The sequence below is a fragment of the Stomoxys calcitrans genome, chromosome 3 (assembly GCF_963082655.1).
Source record: "Stomoxys calcitrans chromosome 3, idStoCalc2.1, whole genome shotgun sequence".
Lineage (NCBI taxonomy): Eukaryota > Metazoa > Arthropoda > Insecta > Diptera > Muscidae > Stomoxys > Stomoxys calcitrans.
Window position 1 is genome coordinate 128,016,662 of NC_081554.1, and position 27,042 is coordinate 128,043,703.

A 27,042-nucleotide genomic window follows, 5' to 3' on the forward strand; every position below is an offset into this window, starting at 1 on the left:
TTTCGTTCTTTCTAATTTTCTTTAAATCTGAGAATCATAAAAATGTCGTCAACGTCTTTTCCAAAGATGATTCCAAATGAGGTACATTCATGTAATTGTAAATAAAAAACGAAGTATGTAAACTGATTTTTACGACCAATATCTCATTTTTTCATAGGTTATCTGGTTTTTTTGTGCAAGTTATAAGACCTAACATATTTTTCCGTTTTGAATAACTTAAAAAAAGAAACAAAATTAATTTTTTTCACAAAAATATAATTTGAAAGTAGTTTGTGGGTGACATTTTTAATGTTTATGGCACATATGTTATTTTACTCATTAATAGCTCAAAGTTCATTCATTCGTGCAACAGCAAATAACTTAAAAAAAGTCAATAAGTCATCTGTTTTGTTGACACTTGCAGTTACAATGCTGCACGCCTTTAATTTATATTACATTTAGTATTCCAATTATCCTACAGCGGTTGGTATAAGAAAATTGAAAACTAAATAATCAATATATATATAAGGGAAGCAGTGGAGCGGAGCGAAAAAATGTTTGCTGGAGCGGGAGCGGAAAAAGATACCCGCTCCCGATCCCTGAGCTGAATTGAAATGCTTTAGTAACGCAGAAATTGGAGGTTGCCTTAAAACTGGGGTCAAGTACAGCAGCGGGATATTATCTTGGAAAAGCCAGAGCCAAGCAGTGGTTACAACGTTCACAACTAAAACTGATATTCTTGCCGCCTCGAAAGCAATTAAAGAAGTTATATGGCTTAAACGAATGAATATATATGTATATATAGAGAACATAAAAAAAGATTCTGAAAAGAAATTAAATTACAACAATCATCGACTGAAAATCAGCTAGCCAATTTGATGACAAACGCTTTGCAACAAACAGCTAGTCATATTAGCAAATTAAAATTTCCTAATATGACTAAAATTAATTATATTTTATTTATTCTTTTAATAAAATTAAATGTCAAAGTACTTATGCCACCCAACATTTTAATACTTGGCTTAATATTTTATTCGAAAATAAAGTTTGAATAAATATAAATAAGTAGTTTTAAATTAGACCTTTTGTAACTACTTTTTAACAACATATTAGGAAAATTTAATTTTATTTTAAAAAATTTCTGTAAGCTTAACTGTTCGAAAACTAGTTTGTCAAAATACTTATGCCGATGACTGTATGTTCATAGGAAAATAAGTATGTGTGTAGTAATGCGATTGGGTGACTTGGGCATGTTGGAAACCGTTGCTTGGTTTCCAACATCCCCAAGTCACTTGTCAAAATCCAGCCTTATCTTGGCCTTCCTTCATCTCGAATGTGGACACAAACCTCCCCGCGGAGTGACCTGGGTAGCTAAAATGAGCCACCTATAGAACGATAAAAAAAATAGGTTTGGGCGACGGGTAAGAAGCCCATCACCCGGAAAACTTAAAGAAATAAAAAACGAAGAAGAATAAAAACGAATTCCCCCTATGTTGACGACACCCGCTAACGTTTCAAGGACCATGATTTGCGTATCTGCAGCTGGAATGTCCGCACTCTTTATAGAGAGGGTGCAGTGTACGCACTGGCGTATTGGAGAAGTACAGGACAGACATTACTGCCATACAGAAAGTGCGATGGCTCGGGAAGGCCTCCACAACAACACCTAGTGGTGACGCCCTATATTATATTGGGTTGCCCAAAAAGTAATTGCGGATTTTTTAAAAGAAAGTAAATGCATTTTTAATAAAACTTAGAATGAACTTTTATCAAATATACTTTTTTTACACTTTTTTTCGAAAGCAAGTTAAAAGTAACAGCTGATAACTGACAGAAGAAAGAATGCAATTACAGAGTCACAAGCTGTGAAAAAATTTGTCAACGCCGACTATATGAAAAATCCGCAATTACTTTTTGGGCAACCCAATAGCTGCCATGAAACGAGGAATGGATTTTGTTGTGGATTTGTGGTTAGTCGGAGTCTGAAACACCTTGTCTCCAGGTTTACTCCGCTGGGCGAGAGGCTAGCCATAATCTTCATAAAGGCCAAAGTCTTCAACATCAGCCTTATTTCTGTCCATGCCCCGTCAGAAGTTAAGGACAAACAGACCAAGGATATTTTCTACGAGCGCCTAGAAAGAGAATATGACAGCTGTCCCGCCCATGCTATAAAAATCGTTCTGGGAGATTTTAATGCCAAAATAGTTAAGAAATATCTTTGGCCCAACAGTCCGAAAATTTTGCCTACACGAAGAAACTTCCGATAAAATGGAAGTTAGCAGCACCAAATTCCGACATCGAAAGATTCACACTTCCACATGGCTGTCACCAGATAAAAACACGAGAAATCAAAAATATCATATTGTGATAGATTTAAGGTATTCAACCACTCGGATCGCAGGGCAACATTACAGTCAGAAGCAACGCGCCAGGCGAAGGAGAGGTATCGGGAGAAAAGGGGAGGAGACACGTCTTCCGAAAGAAGAAGAAGGAAAGATGTGAGTACGAACGAACGAAGATGTTCATGAGCCAGAATGAAGTCCGAAAATTCTACCAAATTTTAACATCAAACCGATGGCTTTGTTACAGGTAAATGATGCAGATAATGCCTGAGGATATGGAACAACACTTTTCCCAGCAGCTGGTATCCGGCCTTGGCCTTGCGTATACCGCAGAACCAATCTTTGATGATGGTCCACGTAGCCGTAACCCGGCTGAAAAAATAATTAAGCAGCAAGAGCCGATGGGTTGCCAGCTGAACTGCTTAAGACCGGAGGCGAACTGGTTAAGATTAGGCGTATGCAACAGCTCATCTGTGCAATTTCGCTTGAAGAACGCATAGCCGATGTTTGGAACTTCACCATACTTTGTCCCGTACACAAGAAAGGGCACAAGATCAAATGTACCAACTACAGAAGAAAAGGTCTCCACCTCCGTCGCAAACAAGATACTTTCGACCGTACTCGAAGACCTTCCATATTATCCGCAAATCGGGGTAATATCTCAGGCGCTGTTTAACCTCTTCCTCTGGTATATTAAACACCATCTAGATGGCATCGATATCTTATCATATATAAACAATTATACGATTATGACTTTGTGCCTCCTCGTTGTTGACATCTGATTTTTAACTACTTCCTTGCCGATCTTGCCCTTTATTTGGCTGCGCAGAAATTTAAAGGTATCCGCCACCTAATCTTTCACTCCTTCGTCAACGGAGATGTATGGGGTGTTGGATGTGATAGTATTGTTGTTGCTGTTATAGCAGTGTGTTGCACACTGAGGTGGCAGGCCTTGCCGATGAAGGGCGCCATCGGGTCAATCCGGTACGTACAACCGACTGCCATGGGATTGGGATGTGATTGTCGAAAGTCTAAGTATCCCAACTAACAACTATATCAAAGCACTTGGTGTCAGATTTGACAGCCTTATAAATCTTCTGCACTCCTGACAAGGTCAGGAGTAGAAACAAGACCCTACCGAAGGCACAAAGGCAGAGACCATTCATCACCATCTTGTGGATAAGCATCCACATGATCTAGAGCGTGAAGTTCAGCGCTTCAAGAGAGTACCTCTATTGCAGACGACGTTTCAAGAGGGGCTAGATTTTTGTATAGGGTAGCAGAAGCGGTGAACACATTCCTTGAAGATCGACCGCCATTCCTTGCACCTGAAGAATTTAGCATCTCTCAGCAAACCATAGAAGTTCTGCCTTAATTGCGTTCCAGCGTATGTATCCGCTTAAATCCAATAGAGCTAGGATTGATTCCAGCGTGATGAATGTATATTCCTGGGACTACACAACAATCACGCCACTTGTTTAACTGAACAGACAATTCTTCTCGACTTAGTACCAGATCTTCTTGGACGCATCCTAAGTTGGTCGTAGACTTCTTAAATCTGGATATTTAAGAGCCCAGCTCATTATAGCTTCCGTATAATGGTTCCACCCTAAATGTACCCTACACCACTAATGTGGCACAGGGTATTATAACATTGTGCATTTGTTTGTAACACTAAGAAGGAAGTGAGCTAGACACTTTGGTAAGTTAGATCGAATTAGAATCACTTTCTGATTCGATTTAGCTATGTCCGTCTGTCTGTCTGGTCATGTTAATTTGTGAACAAAGTGCAGGTCGCAAATTTCATTCAATGAACTTCAAATTTGCCAGGATTCCAACGAAATTTTGCGCGAAGGATTCTATTGTGATTCTTGTTACGATATTTCTAGCGATTACAATCGAAAACGGTTCCGATTTAGATATAGCTGGCATATATTTATCCATCCAATTAGGACTAATTTTGCAATAATCACCTAAGAATAAAAAACGCGAATGTTGGTATTGAGTCTATAGTTTAAAGGTTTGCTACATCATGAAATATTAGTTTAATTTTTAGTTAGTTTTTAGTTTTTCTATGTAATGATTACAAATTTATAATATGCATTCTCTCAAACTTTTATGAACGATTGTAATATGGCAACTCTATATATTGTGTATTTTTTTTATTTTCGACACTTGCAAAAAAAAAAAAAAAAAAAAAAAAAAAAAAAAAAAACAACAACGTAATGTACCCTGTTTCAACGACAAAGAACGAATATTAAAAAAAAAAAGGTGGCGATGTTAACTTCATCATCACCCCCACTTAATTGCGAATGGTGTACAAAGAGAAACGAATTAAAACTTTGTTAAATAAGTAATTGCTTATAAAAAAAATCATCACGACCGATATATAATAATGCAGATTTTTGGTTACATATTTAGCTATTGGAAACATGGGCAAGTCTAACTGTTCTGCACAGTCATCTTATCGCTCAGCGGCGGCAGCAGCTTTCTATGCTTTTTCGCCTCTTAAATTTCGTTGCCTCTACCACCACCACCATACTACATACAATACGTGTCACAAAAATTATTCACCGAGAAAGAGGGAGTACGGTGATATTGCCAGACGACAAGTGAGCTGTTTTTGTTGCAAAATTTTTATAAGTTTTTCTTTATAAAGACTTACCCATTAAATCGGAGGCTAATGCTTCCTTTTGGTCTACGGGCACCTTAGCAATTTTTCCTCCCTTATAGACATAACTACCCTCGATTGACTTGAACTCGAGGTAACGGGTAACGCCCGTATGTATTAATAATTTTACCAGCTGTCCATTGGCCATCAAGAATTTTGGTATCAGATCCACATTCCAGTCCCGACCGCGCCCATACTTGTCACCCGGAACTTCGATATTGAAACGCTGGAAGAGTTCTTCCAGAGGAGTTATTGATGCAGATTCACCTCCATAGTACTTGTTTCGGTCGATGTGTAGAACTTTTTTTCCGGATACAGAAAGCATACCACTCAAGATGCACTCCTTTAAACCGGTGCCCAAAACAATTGCATCGTATTCCTCATTCATTTTGCAGTTTTTCTTTTTTCTAGACCAATTTTTCACACTAAACGAATTGCAATTTCAATCGATTAATCAATTAAGTTAACAGTAGTAAAACGCAAATCTTCCCAAACTTTTTTCTCCTCTGCAGCGAAACTTCCACTTCGTTTCTACTCGTTTTTAGGGATCTAAGTCGACTAGTCGACTTTCGACTAATCGATTTTTTATAAAAATAGTCGAAAAGTCGCAGTCGACTTTTAGAGGCAAAAAAAAAACGAATAACCAACTTTTTCTTTGTATCGATTGCTTATAAGCATAGTGATGCACCAGAGATAGTCCGTATTGGCTGGTATTATGTTTGTTTTTCACCGTTGAAACCCCATTTTTTCGCGATTACTTTTTGAAAAACTAGACAAATAACAATGATACAAAAACAATTCTATTAAAAATTTACCATAATTAATAAGGAAAAGGGAGCAAGTGCGTAAACTGCACTTGAGGTAATTTTTTTCAGGGTATAGAGTTCGATGTGCTGAATGAAACTGTACAAAAATTTTGTTGGGGAAGAACCTAGTCCATGACAAATAGTTCTTTATAGTTAAAAATTAAATGCTTATACATTTTATTTTTAACCCGATTCGGAAAATATAAAAACCATCTTGTAAATTTTTTAAATCGCTTTCAGGCAATATGATAGATTACTAAAAAATCTTAAAAACTTTGTTAATTTTAATGAAAATAGTAAAATTTTGAACAAATTTTGTCGAAAACCGACAAATTATTCAAAATTTTCCCATAAAAAGTAAGCTACACATCAGATCACAATAGCCACTCCGCTAAGCTTTCATTTTATGAATAATTCACCTTACTAATTTATAACAAAACTAAAAATACACCAAGATAAATTTTTAATAACCAAATTTAAATTTTCTTCTCCTCCTAACAGTGGGAAAAAGCCAAAAGTATTTTAATTAAAACTCTCTTTGCCATCCAAAGTTGGACAAATTTGCAGTCCTTTGGCCGGATTTAAGATTTTCTCCTCCTCCACATGTCCAAAGTGGGAAAAAGCCAAAAGTATTTTGATTAAAACTCTCTTTGCCATCCAGATGTCAAATTTGTAAAAATCGGATGGAAAACCTAAGAGTTATTCAATAGTTCTGACTGACACTTTGGAGGCCTATTTCTCAAAACCCAGGTCCTTCCCCCGGGAATTTTTCATATCATAGCAATTAGCAAGCCCAGCTATACAAAATATGCAATTTTCAGAGGAATCGGTGAGGGGCCAATAAACTGCACTTTGGCCAGGAAATGTCTTACTGAATGGAATCAGCAAGTTGTTTTGCTTTAAAACTACTATCTAAAGTGAATATACAATAGTACCAACCTTATGACGAAAACCTCGTTTAAACTATTTTTTAAATCCGGATTGAATGGCTCGATCATCTGTTTTCCCTTTATGAAATCAGCTGACGAGAGCCTTAAATCCGGGTTTAATGAGCAATGTAAACGGGGTTGAATTTTTAGGTTTTCGAAAGGTTATAAATTTCGAAAACGTATTATACTTGTATAGAAAAGTATCAAAGGTCATAAACCTCGTAAAAGTCTCTTACTTGCTGAGATTCGACACATAATTTTTTTAGATTCTTTGTTGTTGCTATAGCTTCTGAGTAAATAATATACAATTTTATGATAAAACGTTTTAGCTTTAAATTTTTTAGAGTCAGCGCTCCAGGGAGCGAAATGACCAAGTTAAGATAATCACGAACGCCACCAGCATCAGTGAGGGGGAGAAACAGCTGAAAATGTTTTGATGTTTTCTACAGAATTCGAACTCAGACGATTTATGCCATAAGGCTGGTACTATATTCACTTTTCGTGATATTTTTCGTCGATTACTTTTATTAGATTGTAATGGGTACGAATCTGTATAATAGTTTGTAACAATATGGTAATGTTATAAATTGGATTGCCCAAAAAGTAATTGCGGATTTTTCATATAGTCGGCGTTGACAAATTTTTTCACAGCTTGTGACTCTGTAATTGCATTCTTTCTTCTGTCAGTTAATAGATCTGTGTATAGTATGGCAACTTTAAGATGGCGTCAGCTGCTGTTTCCGCTAATAAATAAATGGATTGTGATTTTGTATTGAACAGGAACGACCACGCGTTTCATTTATCGCAAATAACGCAGTCATCGGAAGAGGGACCACTAAAATGATAAGTTGCGGGTTGCAACTTATTCACACACATTTTGAAGCGAAGAATATAACAAGATCTCTTTTATATCGAGAGATAACAATGTATTTACGTTCAGGCCGACAGTCAACAATTAATAAGTTGACCGCCGCTAGAACTGAATTTCCACAAACGTCAACTTTGAGCCAACCACGCGATCAATGCAGTATGACTGCAATGCAGTCACCTGAGGAATTATCCATTATGCGAATTGACAAACCCGCTGACACCGAATCAAAGGACATCAATACTGCTGTCACCGAGTTCACTGCCGTCAAATCCGCCGCCACCATATTTGCGGCCATCTATCCTGCTGCCACTGCCATCAAACCCGCTGACACCGAAACCATGGACATCAATTCTGCTGCCAAATCCACTGCCACCAAATGTGCGGCCATCAAGCTTGCTACAACTGCCATTAAATCGGCTGACACCGACCTGACCTGACACACTGTCGCTGCCATTAAACCCGTTACCACCGAATCCGCGGCTGTCCGTCCTGCCATCACAGTTCCCATTGCCAATTAAATTCAATTCTGATGCCATTAAATAAGCTGCTAACAAATCCATCGCGGTACATACCAATTATATGAAACACGGAAGTTATGCATATGATTAGGATATTCCGAAGACTGACCCACACTCCGCCTTTCTAGTCGACAGGTTAATATTGCAGTTGAAAATGTTTCAGCTGCAACAAAGAATCGGAGTTGGAACTACACGAACAACGCCAGCCAAGTACACAACGTATGGACTTGGCGTCGCAGAATGGAAGGAACATCAAAAAGATATGTTGACAATGTGGGCCAATTGTCATATAGCAAACCTCTTCAAGCGTGAAATGATTGCTGGCAGGTCGGACATAGAAGAACAAGAGATAGTTGACTTCATTGTGGATGGCACGAATGACAACATAAACGCCATATCGTATGTATACGGCGCTAAAACGCCGTTAACACTCCTCATAAAATCCGGATTTAAGGCTCTCATCAGTTGTTTTTATAAAGGAAAAATAGATTATCGAGCCATTAAACCCGAATTTAAAGAGCAGTTTAATCGGGGCTTAATACGAGTGATGAACTAATGCATCGTCTCGATCGATACGAACAACGACGTCGGCAGTATAAATGACGAGTTCCAGAAATGGGTATGTTAGAAACAGCTCGAAAAATAAGGCAACTGCTGCAAAAATGCCAGACGCTGAAGTTCGCTGTTACAATTGTTCGCAGTTTGGACAGTTCGAAACCTAAGCGACCGCCGAACTCTTGCTATATATATGCAGAAGTGGGACATTTTCACAACAGCTGCTCGAAGAAGAAGAATTATGCTGCCGCATTAACTGAAGTTTCTAAAGATGAGGATCAATTAGATGTACACCCAGAGAAAAATTGATACCAAACGTGCTCATTTCAGTATCGTACGGTATTGATAGTAAACCAACACCGTATGGTACAAAAACAATACCGGATGGAATAGATGAACCACAGAATGATTAATACCGTTTGGTACTATCCTTTTTATCGAACTGGTATTGGTTTTAATATCAATCTGTTATTGGTTTTTGCACCAGACCGTTATTGGTTTTAGTACCAAACCGTTATTAATTATTCCGCCTTCTAATGAACCAAAAAAAAAACCATTGAATATAAGTTAAATCTAATTTTATTTTGGTATTAATGTTAATAATTGCAAAATAATGTTATACCGTGATCAACCTCAATTCTTTGTATTCACACCCAGAGGAAAGTTGATACCAAACGTGGTCATTTCGGTACCATACGTTATTGAAAGTAAAGCAACACCGTATGGTACAAAACAATACCGGATGGTATGGATAAAACATAAAATTGTTAGTACCGTTTGGTAGAACCAAACCGTTATTGATTATGAACCAAACAAAAACCTATGGAAATAATGTTTATTCTAATTTTATATTTATTATATATGTTAATAATTATAAAAAGTAATTTTACACCGTGACCAACCTCAATTTTTTGTATTCAGCTATTGGTTCCATATCCAATGATTACCAGAAGTGGTTTTGGTATGAATACACCAACTTAACATAATTTTCCACACAAGAGACTATCATGTTTTTGAAGTATTGGGTTGCCCAAAAAGTAATTGCGGATTTTTCATATAGTCGGCGTTAACAAATTTTTTCACAGCTTGTGACTCTGTAATTGCATTCTTTCTTCTGTCAGTTATCAGCTGTTACTTTTAGCTTGCTTTAGAAAAAAAGTGTAAAAAAGTATATTTGATTAAAGTTCATTCTAAGTTTTATTAAAAATGCATTTACTTTCTTTTTAAAAATCCGCAATTACTTTTTGGGCAACCCAATAGAATGTCAATGAAATTTGTACTATTCCATTTTGAGCTCTTTCGAACATTTGAGCACGTTTTTACGCAATCAAATTGTATTAAAACATTTTATTTATTTGTTTTACCAACCCTTCTGGCGCGATGACAAGAATAAAAATGTGACGCCGTGAATTCTTAATAGCCTCCTTTACCTGGTATTGAATTGATACCAAATGTTATTACAAATCTTTTCACCAAATGGCATTGTGGTTGATGTAGGGACGAAGGAGTTGGCAGATCCTGAGGGCAACACTACCAGCCTTAGTGATTGTAATAACTGTGAAACGATTGAATATGAAGATTATGAATTTCTATGATTTAAGTTACAATCGAAGTCGAATGTATTGTCGGGTTGGCCAAGATGTAGTGGGTACGACTCTGTATAATAGTTTGTAACAATATGGTAATGTAATATAGATCTGTATATAGTATGGAAACTCTAAGATTGCGGAAAAATACTGTTTTCGCTAATAAATAAAAATCACAATCAATTTATTTATTAGCGAAAACAGTATTTTTCCGCCATCTTAGAGTTTCCATACTATATACAGATCTATATTACATGTTTTAAACAAGAACGACCAAACGTTTCATTTATCGCAAATAACGCAGTCATTGAAAGAGGTATCACAATAAAATGAATTTTTTTCATAAATGGTGGCAAATAATGATCACAGTATTCCTAATTTAATACATTTTAAAAGAATTTCAACAAAATAGATCACAATTTCTTGTCAAAAATTTTTTGATAAATTTGTGTTTTTTGAAGGTACATATTTATGTGTGAGTTTTTTTTATTTGTGGTTTTTTTTTAAGGTATCACAATAAAATGAATTTTTTTCATAAATGGTGGCAAATAATAATCACAGTATTCCTAATTTAATACATTTTAAAAGAATTTCAACAAAATAGATCACAATTTCTTGTCAAAAATTTTTTGATAAATTTGTGTTTTTTGAAGGTCCATATTTATGTGTGAGTTTTTTATTTGTGGTTTTTTCTTAAGGTTCGTACTATATTCGGGTTTCGCAGTGAAACTTCATATAAAAGATATAAGCGCAAAATATTAATGAAAAGTGTTCATTTCACTATAACTTGTTTTTTCATCTAGGGAAAATGTACATTTCACGACAGAAAGTCGTAAGTAGAAAGTCGTTTTCTTACGTAAAAAAAGCGATCGCCAAACTTCTAATTGTAACTAAGTCTTTCTTAGTGTTAGTGTCATCTTTCTTGCATGTACACACTCGGGGAGAAAATAAGTATTTGTGGCATATATAAGAAAGTATTTGTATATATATATATATGTTAAATTTGTGTGAGTGTGTGTGAAAAAAAATGTTTCCGTCATAACAAACTATTCCAATAAATCTATACGACGTAATATGATACAAATAAGAGGTAGCGTCATTAGCACAACAACAAAAATCTACCCCCAACGAAACTACCTTGAGTGGCAATTCCCGTAAATTTTAAGAAATTTGCGTGATTGTGTGTATGTGTGTGTGTACATGAGCAGAGAATAGGCGAGAAAGAAGATAACAACAAAGAGTAGTCAAACAAAAATCTGTAATCGTAATACCGTCTAAGCTGGCCGGCTGTTAACATCTGTTCCCGTGAGACCACCTTTTTAAATCCTTAAATGGGCAAAAGCGCATTTCTGGGCTCAAACACTTAAATCGAGAGATCGCTTCAGCCAAACTCGGCTCTATAGTTACAAATTTATTATTGGGAGATCGGTTTAAACGATCTTTTTTTCTTAAATGTTGGTAGAAAATAATTTTCTTGAGTGGCAACATTGGTTAGTTCACAAGCGAAAACATAAAGTGGATAGGCCCGTAATTATTATTATAGCTGCCATTAGACGAAAAGGCATGTCATATGAGCTGTCATAAGGCTTGTTTTATGTACGTCGAATACGTATAGAGCGCGCTCTAATCGGCATGTATTCTCATATGCACTGTACTTTTTATATACATGTAAAGCATGATTTAATCAAAAAAGTTGCATTATATTCCAAAATCCATCTGTCATGTTAAATTTTTCGTGCGTAACACACGATGTGTGCAACTTGTTGTTGTTTTTTAAATTACATATGACATGTCTAAAGGCCTAAACATAATCAGCGCGTTGAAAAGAGACGCGGTGAAAAAAGCAACCCTGCAAACAAATGTCAGAAAAGCCACTCCCAAAAGTTAAACCATTTTTTATTTTCATGTCCAAAAACACTTTTCAATTGTTTAATTTCAACAGCGAATGACGAGCGTTGCAAAAATGTAACTCCGCAAACAAATTCCACAAAAGCGACGAGGAAAACATGGTGAAACAATAAAAGGTGATCTTATTTGTACAATAATCACAAATCATATGATGTATCCGCCATCTTGCCATCAAGCGGATCAACGTTTTGCGTGTGTGTTCGCAAAATTTGTGTGAGTGTGTGTATACGTGTGCGTACATGAGCAATTAATATGCCGGAAAGAAAATAACAACAAAGAGAATGCAAACAAATATTTGTCAAACCTGACCGGTTGTTAGCAGCTGTTCGAGTGAGACAACCTTTTTAAATCTAAAAATCTACTTATTTGACTTATTTGGGGAGATTTGCTGCAAATCTTCTTCGAAATTCAAATGCAACCCTGCGTTTGCATTGAATACAAGTTATTATTGGGATTTTTGGGCAGCACTTTTTCTTAACATCTGACAATTTCTTAAGGCTCTATTACACGGCATGTAGTTGTCTTAGGACATGTCAAATTTAACACATGCTGAGTTGTACATGTCGTGTGATACAGACGAAACTAACATATTAAAATCACTTTTCAAAATAGCACATGTACATTTTTTCGATTAGAGCCATGGCGAAACAATTAAAGGTGCTCTCATTTGTACAACAACCACAAATCATATGATGCAATCCGCCATTTTCCCATCAAGCTGATCGACGGTTTGCCAACACACACAAAGAAATTTGAGTGCGTGTGTGCATACGTGTGCGTACATGAGCAGAGAATATTAGAGAAAGAAGATGACAACAAAGAGAATGCAAGCAAAAATCTGACATCTTAATACCGTCAAACCTGGCCGGCTGTTAACAGCTAATTCGTGATTAGTGCAACACTTATTTTGTGTATATCACTAGTTCGCTCGATTTTTCGTTGTTTGCGTGAGTTATGGTTCTTAACAATACCACACACACAACCAAAATTCCTTGATAGATAGTGCGCTTCGTGAGAAAAAATTGTATTCAGCTGTTTACGGTACACTACCTGGTAATTATGGTATGCGTGAGACCACCTTATTAAATCCCCTTTGTGGTACTGTGTTCTATGAGTAGAATAGTTGCGACATTTTACCAAGTTTCTTACTAACTGGGTCACAAATAACTTTGTTTTAATGCAGTTGCATTTGTTTTGTTTTGCTGTACGACTTTTCTTTGTGTTATATCGTCTAATTGAATGCGGCGTACTTCGCAATCAATTAATAGATAATTTTCGTGCGAATGAACTTAGTACCAGGCATATTCCAAAAATGTCGCTTTGTATAAACCTCGAAAAAAGATAAGCTTCATCACTCGGCGGTAATGTCTTCTGTGTAAATAGGTTCCTATTGCATCAGCTGACGCCTGAAAGTCATGGTAAAATGTCAGTTTTATAAACAGTCTGACAGAAGCATTAACATCGTGGCATCGAGTATCGGTAAAAGAACAAGAAGTAATAGTATGATAGGGTAAAATGAAAAAAGATACACGGATAAACGGATAAACACACGTCGTTGTTTTATTATGTGAAGTGTTTGGTAAAAAATTGGTTCAAATTCATTTTATTTTCAATTAAATGAGAGGAAAAGAGAAAATAGCTGGAAGTAGAGTGAAACAGTTTTACAAATTTGCAGCATTGGAATGCCCTAAACCAAATAAGTGAATTTGCAAAAGAAGTAATGTAACAAAGAAAGTCCAATTTAGTTCAAACGTGATTTTCTTATTCACAGACCCAAAACAAAAAAAAATCTGCAAAACTCCGACCACAAGTGTTCTCAATTTTTCGTGTTTTTTATGTCGAAAGTGTGAAGCATCTCTACCACATAGGCAATCTAAAAATAATAATTAAAAAAGAGTAAAATAAAGTCATCCGGAATAAACAAATACTTCTGCCTTTAAAATAAGCAAACAAATAAATTGTTCATATTAAGCAGAGTATCTAAGGCTGTTTTCCCCATATTCGCTGATTTTAAAAAGAGTGTGTAGGTAGATCCATTCATTATTACATATTTCTGCTGCCTTATTTATTGATCTATAATGTTTGCAAAGCGATATATTGCTGCCAAACGTGTGTCAATGTGTTTGTTATTATGCGTATCTGTATGTATGTGCATGTTTATTCTTTCGTGCATTTAGCCTTTTAAACTTCTAAGATAAAGTAAATACAATTCAGTTGGCAATAAATGAAAACAAAACCAGTCTGCAATAGGGATGAGAAAGCTGCAAGAAGTGTACTAAATTTGGAGTATTTGTGATGCGAGAATAATTTTTGTGAATTTAAGCCTACATACATACTTATGGTAGGCCACCGTAGCATAGAGTTTAGCATGTCCGCCTATGACACTGAACGTCTGGGTTCGAATCCCGGCGAGAACATCATAAAAATTACTTCCGCGGTTGTATTCCGTCCTTATGCTGGAGACATTTGTGAAGTGTTTTGCCATGTAAAAACGTCTCCTCAAAGAGGTGTCGTACTGCTGCACGCCGTTCGGACTCAGCTATAAAAAGGAGGCCCCCTTTCATTGAGTTTAAATTTGAATCAGACAGCACTCATTGATATGTGAGAAGCTTGCCGCTATTCCTTAATGGAATGGAATTCTTATTACAAAGAATGGTTAATAAAATGGAATGAAATGAATGTACATGGACAAATTTGCATTTACATACGTACATATATTTATATAAAAATAAATTTGTGCTTGTTTGTTTGCATCCTCCGTACGACTCAAAAGCGGCTGAACCGATATTCTTGAAATTTTCATAGATGGTTTAGAATGGTACTGTGTTGGAAAAGGGATATCTGAATGGATGCGGATCTCAAAAACCACCCAAAATCGGAAGGTGGACGATCGGGCTAATATGGACTTCAAGTGAATTGTATTGGAGAGTAGAATACGAATATAGCAATAAAAATTAAATTCAAGCATTTAGGGGGGCGGCCAACTCCAAAACAGACATATTGGACGTTCATATTAATATGGGACTCAAATGAAAGGTATTCGGAATATGGGGTAAAAAATTAGGTCCAAATAATGGTGGATCGGGAAACCCTAAAAGCCCCAAAATACGGATCTCAAATAAAAGGCTACTTGGAGTAGATTACGAACAAGACATTAAAATTGTTGTCTATGTTTGTGGTTGGCGCTTTAGCTCCTAAAAACATCTGAAATACGTTAATTGGCCCATCATAACAATATGGTACTTAAATGAGAGTACAAAACGATTCTGATATCTAATTTTGAAGCCAAGGTTTGGGGGTAAGTCTTTTTTTCGACCATGGCAATTCGGCGCTGAACACAAATGAATTTGCGTGTAAAGAACAACTTTTATAGCTATATCAAGAGCAGTGCGTCGGAGTCGTCGCATCTGCGCCAATACACCCCCAAATCGTATGTATTTACCGACCATAGTAATATGGGTGTTAGATTGAAAGTATTTGAGAATAGAGCATGAAACTTATTTTTACTTCGTGTTTAGGGTCTGGATGCCCACCTAAACTATCTCTTGAAACGAAAATATTTACGCACCATGGTAAAATAGGACTCGGAAGAAAGGTATTTGGAAGTAGAGAACGAATTTGACATCCCTATTCAGGAAGAAATATCCTCACAACAAACCTCGCCCTAAACAGGACATTTACCGATCATGGCAATATAGTAATGAAATAAAAGGTATAACGAGGAAGGCGCAGCGAAGAAGGCCTGATTCGGCTAGCAAGCATATAAATAGCATTAAGAATATAAGTCTCCGTCTATTTCACAGAGAAATATGTTAAACCCTCCACAGTACTGTTGGGTCTAAGGAAGAGTTGCGCAAATAAAATGTGCACCAAAGTACAAGGACATCTATAACGCTGAGTTAAGAAGACATAAGAATGAGCTGTTTATACTGACCACTGCTTGTCTTCAAGTTAAATTAACTGAAAAAAATGAAAATGGCTGAGAACAAATCCTTGATAGAGTTATGCAGCTCCGTGAAAGATACATCCGAGGCCTCTAGACTTCGGATGGTCCTATCCTCAAAAAATATTACTGGAGGCTACATTCACAAACTAGAAATCATTAACCAAGAATGTGACACTGGAAGAGTTTGAGGGTTTTTGGGAAAATTGGACCTAAACTAAATTTGCTTAGCCCAAAAAAAAATTACGGCACCTTAAACTCGCCAGGGCCTGATGATATATCATCGACTGAACTACAAGCTTTCTCCGTCCGATGATGCTGTTGTAACCACAATTTTGCATGTGGTGTTCCTCGTCAAGCTCCAAAAGGTGAGCCAGATCTCTCCGGGCCATAAGACCGATTTCAACCTGTAGATACGACCTGTGGGTTTCAATTGGCTTCTCATGAGAGTGATGAATATCACACAAATTGGCGCTAAGTGCTGCGACGTGTGCTCAACGTTATTCATTGTCTTGTGTTCGTCCTACGGACTGGCTCCCTGGCTTATGGAGTTCTAATCTTCTTGTATTATCCACAAACATTGATCAAATAAATGTAATCTTAATACTAACCTATCCTTATTGCAAAATAAAATGAATTATGCAAAGATTTATGGTGCTAGTTAGTCCCAGCACATTTATCTTGAGATTGAAGTGCGTAACGTCCGTTGCACAAAAAGATCCAAACGTTTTTTTTTAACGAACCACTAACAGCTCTAGGTTCAAAAGTTTTAGGAACCTAACCTAACCTTATACATATTATGAAAAAATCCCGTTTTTAGTTACTAACTCGCGTTACGTTTAGCAAAACAAGAACATGGGATGCAAAAATAAAATGCAGAAATTTATTCAGAAAATGAAAGACGACACTGAAAATTGCATTCTTGGCTAATTGTAACGTATGAAGGGCAGAAATGTTTTAAAATAAATAAATTTATAAGATTCGCGCCAAACAAATAGGATATAAAAATAAAATCATTCTTTAATGGGTATCCAGGCATGGTGGTCTGACCGAAAACGTACATGGGGACAGACAATATGGGTGCTCCGCACCGCCGATTAAAGATCCTGTAATTGGAGGAATAGACTTGAAAAGGGCCAACAATCGAAACTTAAACAGCAAAATTCCAAAAATCGTAAACAGTTTCAACATTACCAATACAGCGTAATAAATTCTAGCAACGAAACGCCAGTTTATCCTACAAATATTGACAAGAGAAAAATCCGGATTTTTAGCCGATTTCGGACGGCCAATGCAACGCATCGACACCTGCTTGCTAGAAACTTAAATTACTCTTGTCCGAAGAACATTCGTTTCTCTTACCCAATATCAACGTACAATTCTTCACAACAAAGGCCTGGACAACATTAGGAACATGTCTATCGAAAATATCAACATAGTATTCAGTTTTATAGCACATTTTTAATTTAACTATCTGAGTAAAAATTAACTGTTATTAAAATTTGAGATTCCATTGCAGGATATTGTACGGCTTTAGACCATTGTTTAATGCTTTCTATTCAAACAATAGTATAGCAAAAAACATTTAAAAGTCAGCAAAAAGTGTGTTGTTGCTAGAAGCATTTGACTGCTTTCCTGTATCGCGTGGTTTCATTTTCGACCAAGAAAAATCATCAGCAGGAGATTTACAACCATACAACCGTTGTAAAGCACACATCTAAATTAGAACAGGGCTCTTCAAGTCGACTTGTTTCTTAAGCGCAATAAAAAACGATCAAATCTTACTTGACTTATTCAAATCCAACTTATCCAAAGATGCTAATCGCAACAAACACAAACGTCTTTTGCAAAACTCTTTTGTTCTTCGCGCGGCGATCGTCTAAAGGTTGATTCTGCCAGTGCTGTTTTTGTTTATAGGCAGTGATTTACACCATATGCGACGTGCCTTTCCGTTTGATTTGTCAGTTTGCGCTTTCTTTATTTGGTCTTAAAATCTTATTGAAAATCCATTGCAGGATATTGTGCGGCTTTAGACCATTGTAGCCATAGTAGCCAATGATTCATGTCTTTCTGTACACGAGCATATATTTATTATATGTTGGATAAATAAGGTAAAAAATCGCAAACATAGCTTCTATATCTAGCTATAATCATGTCTGAACCATATTCGCCAAGGAAGAACAGGGGTCTGTTACAATTCAATGCTACCTTTTTAGCGCCAATCCCATGGAAGCCAGTTGTACGTATCGGAATGACCCGATGGATTCCTTCATCGGCAAGGGCTGCCACCGCAGTGTACAACACACTGCTACAACAACAACAACAACATTTTTAGCGAAATCGGATAAAAATATAAATTTTTTATCACTTCAGATCCATACATGGAAGGTTGGACTATATTTGGATATATCCAAATATGGTTCGATCTAACCAATACTCCAATCACATAAATGAAGATATCAATTTGTTAATTTTAATTAATTCATTTCTAATAATTTGATCCAGATAAAGAGTTTACTTTATTTTATTTCATTCTATTCTATGCTGTTCTATTTTCTTTTATTTTCTTTCGTTTTTTTTTATTTTATTTTGTTTTATATTATTCTGTTCTTTTCTATTTTGCTTTATTTTATTATATTTTATAAGACTTAATTCTATATATTGTATATTTTTTACTTTTAGCGAAATCAAATTACTTTAGTTGCTTTTTTCTCCAAAATGGAGGACCATGAGAATTATGTTAAGTGGAAAGGTTTAGATTGAAAAATTACTGAAAAGAAATTGCCTGATCAACAGATCTTGGACATAGACATAGCAGCCATTATTCATGTAGTTTTTATTTTTATTATTTATTTATTTCAAAAATTCAGTGATACTAAGCCTAATTGGCCAGATATACATACGTATAAGAATGTAAGAAAAACCTAAGTATGCAAATGCTTAATTTTTAGAATATATATTCGAGTAAAGAGTATATGAAAAAATAAGCATGACAAAATCGTTGCCTTTTATATTTCGTGATTGGACAAACCTTGTGTTGCAATTTCCCAACTGACAGCTCTTTCGAAAAGCTTGCCATTTTTGAGGTTATACATACTCAGAACGGTTTGACATACGAGCGCTATTTGTGTTGTTTACAGTAACTTAAAAGATTCAACTCGCCCAAAAAATTTAATTTAGTTGTGAACATTTTAGTGCGATTATTTTTTGCAACATTCGACGTGGATTAACTCAACAACAGTGCATCGATGAATTTAATTCAATTTTTGGCGATGAAGCTCCATCAAGGACCAGTGTTTATCGATGCTATGGTGAATTCAACCGGGGTCGTAGGGCTGAACTGTATTTTACGGGGTAGATCGCAAAAAAATCTAATTTTTTGCATACCCCTAATTTTGACCCAGAAACCCGAATATGAAATCCGTTTTTGGGGCTCGGGCCCGTGGACCACCCAAGGGGATTTTTACAAAATACTTTTGAAGGCAAATAGTTTTATTTAAAATACTTCTGCTAATTTACACTGTTGGACATAGGGAGGCCGAAGGCCGGCAAATTTTTCCAACTTTGGAAGGCAAATAGAGTTTTATTTAAAATAGCAATAACAATTTCGTAAATTTTCCAAATAGGGGTCAAAATTCTCAAGACCCTATAGGTCTTTTCCGGGTTTCGGGCCCCTAGGGGCATCCGCGGTCTCGAGCCCCAAAAACGGACTTCGTATTCGAGTTCCTGGAGTCAAAATTAGGGGGTATGCAAAAAATTTGATTTTTTGCCAACTACCCCGTAAAATACAGTTTTGCCAGTCGTAGTTCGCGTTGGATCTCACACAATTTGTCAATCGCTAACAAAAAGGCTCGTGTCGATTGGTCGAAAGAAATGCTCCAAAAATACGATCGCGGTGCTTCGAAACACGTCCATGTCTCCTGACTGGTGATGAATCGTGGATTTACGCATATGAGCCCGAAAATAAACAGCAGTCGACTGCATGGGTGTTTCACGATGAGCCAAATTCAACAAAAGTTGCTCGCGCACGAAGCACTTCCAAGCAAATGATCGCCTGTTTTATCGGAAAAACTGGACATGTTGCAATCGTGCCACTAGAACAACGTAGAACAGTCAATTCTGAGTGGTGCACAACCATTTGTTTGCCAGCTGTCTTTCAGAAAATCAGGAAAACCAACTGCCGAAGACGGATCACTCCTCAGCCAGCTCTCACACATCGGCTCAAACAACTGCGTTTTTGAGCACCCAAAACATCGATATGATGAGTCATCCGCCTTAAAGTCCTGACTTGGCATCGAATGCCTTCTTTTTAATCCCGTACGTAAAAAATAAAATGAGAGGTCAACGTTTTTCGAATGCATGTTTTGGAGATACCTTAATCAGAGTGGCAAAAGTGTTTCGACAATATGTTCAAACGCATGCGAAAATGTATAGATCTTAATGGGTAATATTTTGAAAGACAATAAAGCGATTTTCGATGATTAATATTTGTTTTGTTCTTTAATCCCGAAATACCTAAGTCCCATTAAGCAAAAAAGAAAAGAAAAAATTATATATAATATCTGAATAGTCAAACGTACATTATACAGATTCAGAAGCCGCAAAGTGTCTACGAATTGTCAGTCTGAAAACATTGTTGGTATGGGAAAAATTCGACGTCCAGCTGGTAAAACATTCCAACATCTCGCAACACGAACAATGAAGGATTTTTCAAACACATTCTTATAAATCATATGTATATTGATCTGAGTGTTTCTACACCCTAAAGGTATTGCTTAGGCAGCATATAGTTAGGTCTTCGCACGGGTAGGTTCTTTGTCTCCTGATGGAGATGGTTCACGTGAGAACTGCGGCAACAGTTTAAAGAGCGGCATTCTGACACAAACCTGACGAGAACACACTGGCGCTGCATAACATACCACAGACAATTGCATTGGTCAGCACCCCAAGTGCTTCCGCCATGTGACTTGAGGGCCTTGTTTCTACTTTTGAATTTATCGCAAATTGCTGATGCATGTGAGGAGAATTTCTAAGATGTCCGTGAATATAAAGTTAACTTTAACTAGCAGAGACACAAGCCCATTCACTTAGCAGCACCCTATTACGATCTTAGTAGTGCTACGCTAACAATTTAACAGAAAAGATCTAAAAATAAAATGAAGAAAAACAATGGAAAAATTCGGAAGAATCGTTAAAAAGAACTCTAAAAGGACCACAATCATTTCGAATTTGTTTAAAAAATTAGAAGCAACGTAAAAAGTGCATAACGGATAGATCTGCAACTCAAATAAGGCCGAAGCGAAAAGTGCCAAAACTGGGAGGAATGCGTGATACCCACTTGTAGTGAAGGAAGCTCTCGAGGCCACCAATCCAAATAAAAAAGTAGAAAATCCAAAAAGGCCATAGTATTTGAGATAGTTGGCATTTAAAGTTAAAGTTAGAATTAACAGAAGCTTAGCAAAAACTAAGAGGGATGCGGGGTACCCATATCACCCGGTTGGGGAACTCCCTGTTTCACTCTACAGTGGTTCGACTTCTTATCCCTAAATTCCACAAATGACTGGCGACCACACAGATAATTCGCGACCTAACGTTTCAGGCCTGGTTAAAGGGACGTATTGGTGATGTCCTCAAATAGTTTGGCATGGCTGAACATGTCGAATGCCTTCGATAGGTCCAGTGACACGAGGACCGACCTATCACATGGCCTGGGCTGATTGAATCCACGGCAAATGTGTGCGGTCATGGCATGCAAAGCTGTTGTTGTGCTCTGAAGTCTTTGAAATCCGTCGGAGCCCTATGCCGTGGATGATTTGGCGTCACGGATGACATTTGTAACTTCGCCCACGGTAAATTGTGATGGCTGTCCATCGGCTTGGAGACCACGGATACGACGAATGTCTCGTGGATCTTGCCTCGCAGACCATTGCATTTCAATTGTAAGAAAGGTGCACTGAGGGTGGAGGCGGTTTTGACAAACCGGACAGATCCCGGCACGGCGGTCAATCCCGTGTGTACAATCAGCTATCATGGGATCGAATTGGTTTGCCCGGGCTGTTAAACACTTGACGTGTGTCGTTTGGTCCAGGTCGCAACCAGGACACACATCCTGCACGTTGGCATCAATCGTTTCTGTGTAGGATTTGAGGCGGATGTATCTGCCGGATCGCAATTCAGCCAAAACTACTATGGTCAATTTCGTCAGGTGCAATGGGAGGCGATCGTTCTCAAAGGGTCACATTCACCTGTAGCTTTTCACCGCATATGCTACCGTGTCTACATGAATGTTGGTTAGACCCGCTTGATATGCTGCTTGATCTAGATGTTCTCCATTGTATCGCTGAACGTCACGCTCTTGTTTCGATAATAGTGAGAGAAGAGAGATCAGTCTATACGACTCCCCCTTACTCGGGTACTTTTTAGGCGGGATCACTCTGCCCATTTTCCAGACATCGGGTCCTATAAGAATGTGCAAAGACAGGTTGAGGACAGTTGTAAGGTACTTGACTCCAGGTAGATCCAAATTCTTCAGCATCAGTGTAGAGATACCCTCTGAAGTCGACCCAATCGACCTTCTTCTAACAAACGTCCGGCGATTAGAGGATAAGAAGTCGGATGGTCGGTCCATGGTAAGCATTATGGGGAGGCCAGATCCCAGATCCCCACGAAATAACCGCTTGCCAGTATACGTTACTCAGGACATCAGATGAGGCAATATCATGGCAAATTGTCTGGCGAGCTGCTGCACCTCCGCTGGTCGTTGCCCAGGGAAGAATGCCATGAAAAGTGATTCGCATTAAAGTCCCCTAGAGCAAGGCGATTATGACCAGACAGTAAGCCACTAATGTCGGGCCTGTAAACTTGGCCATTGATTGCGACATAACAACCAACCGGCCGTATGTACACGTTGTATTCTTCTATCTTGGCAGTACCGAACTTGACTTCTATGCGCATGCGAAATGGATCTTTACTGCAACGCAATGGTGTATCACGGAGGTCAATGCTCCACCTCCACTCCTTAAGCGATCCTTACGTAGCACATTGTACCAGTTATAATTGTGCATGCTGCAGGTGTTGGTCATGAAATCTACTATCTCGGTGACCGCTGCAATTCAATTGCATGCAAGATACACTGGCCTGGCAATATTGGGGATGGGGTGCTGCGATTGTTGTTGTTGTTGTTGTTACCACATTTTCATGTGGAGGTGGCGATCCTCGTCATGGTCCTGTAGGTGAGCATGCTCGTTCTGGTCCAAGGGACCGTTCGCAGCGGAAATAGGGTGGCCATTGGTTATTTAAAGGCGTCAATAACTCGCCTTGTCATATCGAGCATCATAGGAACTTAGTATTTGTGCAAGAGCCGGTGCCACCCGACCTCTCACTGAGACTCTCCACTCGATACCGCTGATTGTCAGCGACTGCAGTTACAGCTACTCCAGATTGAGTATTCCACTATCCCCAACCTGTCGACGCATCCTGTAGCTCGCAGCTAAGCTTCTCGTGACAGCAATGAAACCCACACAGATCGGACTTCAATGTTCCAGCTTGTGTGCTCACAGCTATCCCGTGCCGGGGGTGCTGGGGTAATCCGAACAAAGCTAATCTTGACTGGAGTAATTGCTTGAGATAGATGTTGTAGTTATTTCGAATCCCCGCCCTATTTAATTTTTAAATCAAAAAACAGACAGACAAACCGTCACATTCCGTTTGACTTTTTGTTGTTAACATAATCTCAATCATGAATTTATTGACAAAACAACCAATTTTAAGACAATACTAAGTACAGATGTTTGTATATGCATGTTGTGTCTGCCATATAGCGTGTTCGTACATATCGACATACATATGTATGTCTATACACACTTACATACGTGTTTGTTCATTTAGATACTTCCACGTTATTGACTTGTGTACAATAGCTGTTATTGGTAAACTCTTGCCATGTTTTGTTTTTTTTCTGTTTTGCGGAAAAAACAGCTCAGAAAAATCAATTTCCGCCCATACAGAAGAAATGCTCGAACAGAAACAAACACATATATTGTACTGTTATTCCACTCTGTGGGAGATACCCTTAAGAAGTATCTTAAAATCGGGGCTATATTGGGAAAAAATTAAGCTTCTAGAGGAATGATAAACAATTCTCCGAAGTGATGGCGGTTGCAAATGCAAATTTGCCCATGAACATTCCATTAAGGAACTGGGGGAAAACTTCTCACATATCAATGAGTGCTGTCCGATTCAAGTTTAAACTCATTTATAAGCGGTCTCTTTTTTATAACCGAGTGGCTCCCACACCATATGGTGCAATGTCGCCTGCATTTGAAGGCGATGACTGCCGCTGAAAATTTTTTCTGATGTTCTTGTCTGGATTCGAACCCAGGCGTCCAGCGTCATAGGCGGACAAGCTAACCTCTGCGCCACGGTGAAGAAGGTTGCTTTTGGTGGATTTTTTTCAGAAACTTGGCAATCCCGTCCAACATTCAAAAAGGTTTTCGAAACTATTCACACCTATTCCGGTTGTCGAAGGTGAAAATCGACAGCAGACGTAGTCGAAGTCGAATTTCATATTTCGTGGTGTTCTGTAAAGTTATTGCCTTCGAACATGATAAAAATGTTAAATAGTTTCCAATCGATCAAAACAAAAAACATTTTATTTTTATGGGCAGTAGATGTGTTCGTCTAGTTTCTCAGGCCAGTAAGAACCTTTGCTCTTGTTATTTATTTTGAAAAAATTAGGGCTACGAAGTCCTACTCCGGACAAAATTGCTCGACTCCGCCTCTGAAGTCGACTCCTAGCACTTAAAAATGCTATGTTTTATACCCACCACTAAGGAAACGGGATGAGGTGCCCCGACCTAGGCATCATCATCATCGGTATCAAATGAAAGGTAATAGCAAGAAGACTACGTATATGTAAAGCACGTCTAAAAATAGGACCCGGGAAGCACCTACAGGACCTTGAAGATTTGAACCCCTTTTACCCTGGGTAATATGGGTACAAATGAAAGGGATTTAGGAGTAGATTATAAAAAAGGAATAAATTACACCGACCTGCAGCGCTTTTTTCATATTTTAAGTTTTATCCAAATTTGGGATGAAGAGGAGGAGGATGATGATGAGTATGAAGACATCACATCGTTGTTGATAAGGGAGCCCACAATGTGATGTGGCAACCACATTTTAATGCACCTCAGGAGGGTTGCCACATCCATGCGTAGTAGGGTAGCGTCAATGGCAATAATAGGTAGCACGTCCTCCCAAGGGGTCATTTTTGGTTGCTAGGGGGATCCTTTGCCCCAGAAACGGACTTCAGAGCCTTTTTCCCGAAATATCGTTATTTCGGTTGCAACACCCCGAAACATTTATCTTCGACCCTACAAAGCATAAATATTCTCAGTGTCTTAATATTCTAAGTCATTCTAGATATATCCGTCCGTCTGTTCAATACTTTTCATAGATACTTCTCAGTGATAATCGATTGCTGTACCATATTGGGTAAGATTGATTTTAATTTATACAAAAAAAAATTTAAATTATGTACTCAAAAATTGTTTCGTACTATAAGTACGTGTGTATGGTGATTAATGGGCCAACTTTTCCCTGAAAAGGGTTCTCGAACTGTTCAAAAACTGAGCTTATTCAAAAAACGTGCGCAAGTTTTTAATATTTTTAAATACAAAAAAAACTAAAAATTAAATTTTCACTAAAATAATTTAACAATTTTTGTCCCCCGGGGGGGCTATTTCTTAGATAGCCTTTAAGATGTTGCCTTCCCCTGGCTACAATGTGGCAACATATTTTTGTCAAATTCGAATGGTCGTGTATTGAGCCATATCAATCTTTTATCGCCCATTTATTTTTGGCTAATTAGTCCTAAATTCGAAAAAAGTGGTTATTTACTTTTTTCATATTATGATTATATGATTACACTCAAGTACTCACATTTTAACTATTTATTTCAAAAAACAATTCTATTCGATTGCTCCTGAGCAGGATGCACTTATAAGAGGTCTGTTCTCGTACTTTTCCAGTAAAAATATGCCAGTAAAAATTTGCATGAGAGTGAGAATAGCCTTCTTTCTTTTGTTATTTATTTCAATTAAAAAGCTGGTTTTCACAAAACAGCTGTTCAATGCTGCTAATTTCGGCTGGGGAAAAAACCTCGAGTAGAAATTTGCATGTTTTCAATTACCAAACTCGTAAAATTAGTTTGCTCTCACGCACTCTCTTCTGCCGGCAAATGAAGTACGCGATGGACTTCCAGTAACAATTTGTGCAAATTTGCACAATTTTTGAGTTCAGGTAAGGTCATGGGAACAGCTGAGTACAATTTTGTTTTGACTTTGCAATAAATCTAAATGTTAAATGTTTTTTTTTTCTAAGAGCATAAAACGATGTCTATTTGATCCGATATTCCACACCTTAACAACAAAACAGTGTTATAATTATTAATTATAGTTTCGTCGTTAGAGGTTGATTTTTTTGTTGTGCTAAAAACTCGACATCTTTGTTGTACCATGGCTACTGGGCTCACGAGTGAATTTCGAACAGCTGCTACTCGATTATGCACTAGTTAACGAATGCGGTAATGCCGAAACCGGGGTTCACTAAAGAAGGTTAGGTTACTTGCCCAGCTGATGGAATTGTCCAATTCCAGAGTTGTATCCAAATCCCACCGGAACGTCAAATGCTTTGTTTGGTTTTTAAATTTTTTTTCACATTTTGTTCCTTTTTTCACAATAAAATTGTTTTAGTTTATAATTTACACTTTTATAAACATAAATCTTTTGATCTTGTGGCTGCTACACATGATAAAGCAAATAAAAACTGGGAAGTGTTCAGAAATTTGCCGCTTAGTGCGAATTTGCGCCATCATCACCGCAGCGTTGTATCGTTGATATCTTTGTTGTTGCGCACCCCTCTTAATTCAACCA

At 37.6% G+C, this 27,042-nt stretch overlaps 2 protein-coding genes and 1 long non-coding RNA gene across 5 annotated transcripts in view; 2 read left to right on the top strand and 1 right to left on the bottom strand.

Moving 5' to 3' along the window:
* LOC106090743 (rab GDP dissociation inhibitor alpha) overlaps positions 1–5,541 on the bottom strand; it is a 31,110-nt gene extending 25,569 nt beyond the window's left edge. Inside the window, exon 1 of the mRNA XM_013257031.2 lies at positions 4,987–5,541. Coding sequence (XP_013112485.1) covers positions 4,987–5,380 — 394 coding nt within the window. The 5' untranslated portion in view covers positions 5,381–5,541. The remainder of the gene's footprint in view (positions 1–4,986) is intronic.
* On the top strand, positions 4,558–5,022 carry LOC106090744 (uncharacterized). The gene is made up of 2 exons (XR_001221887.2): positions 4,558–4,674; positions 4,743–5,022. It is a non-coding gene; the product is annotated as an uncharacterized LOC106090744 (long non-coding RNA).
* Positions 5,542–13,652: 8,111 nt separating the features above from the next.
* The window catches only part of LOC106090741 (phospholipid-transporting ATPase VA), a 126,788-nt gene continuing 113,398 nt past the window's right edge, over positions 13,653–27,042 (top strand). For 2 of the 3 annotated variants that reach the window (XM_013257026.2, XM_013257030.2), the window contains exon 1: positions 13,653–14,188. The gene's annotated coding sequence lies outside the window, so the exon portion shown is untranslated. The remainder of the gene's footprint in view (positions 14,189–27,042) is intronic. The other variant, XM_013257027.2, reaches the window with a different exon arrangement.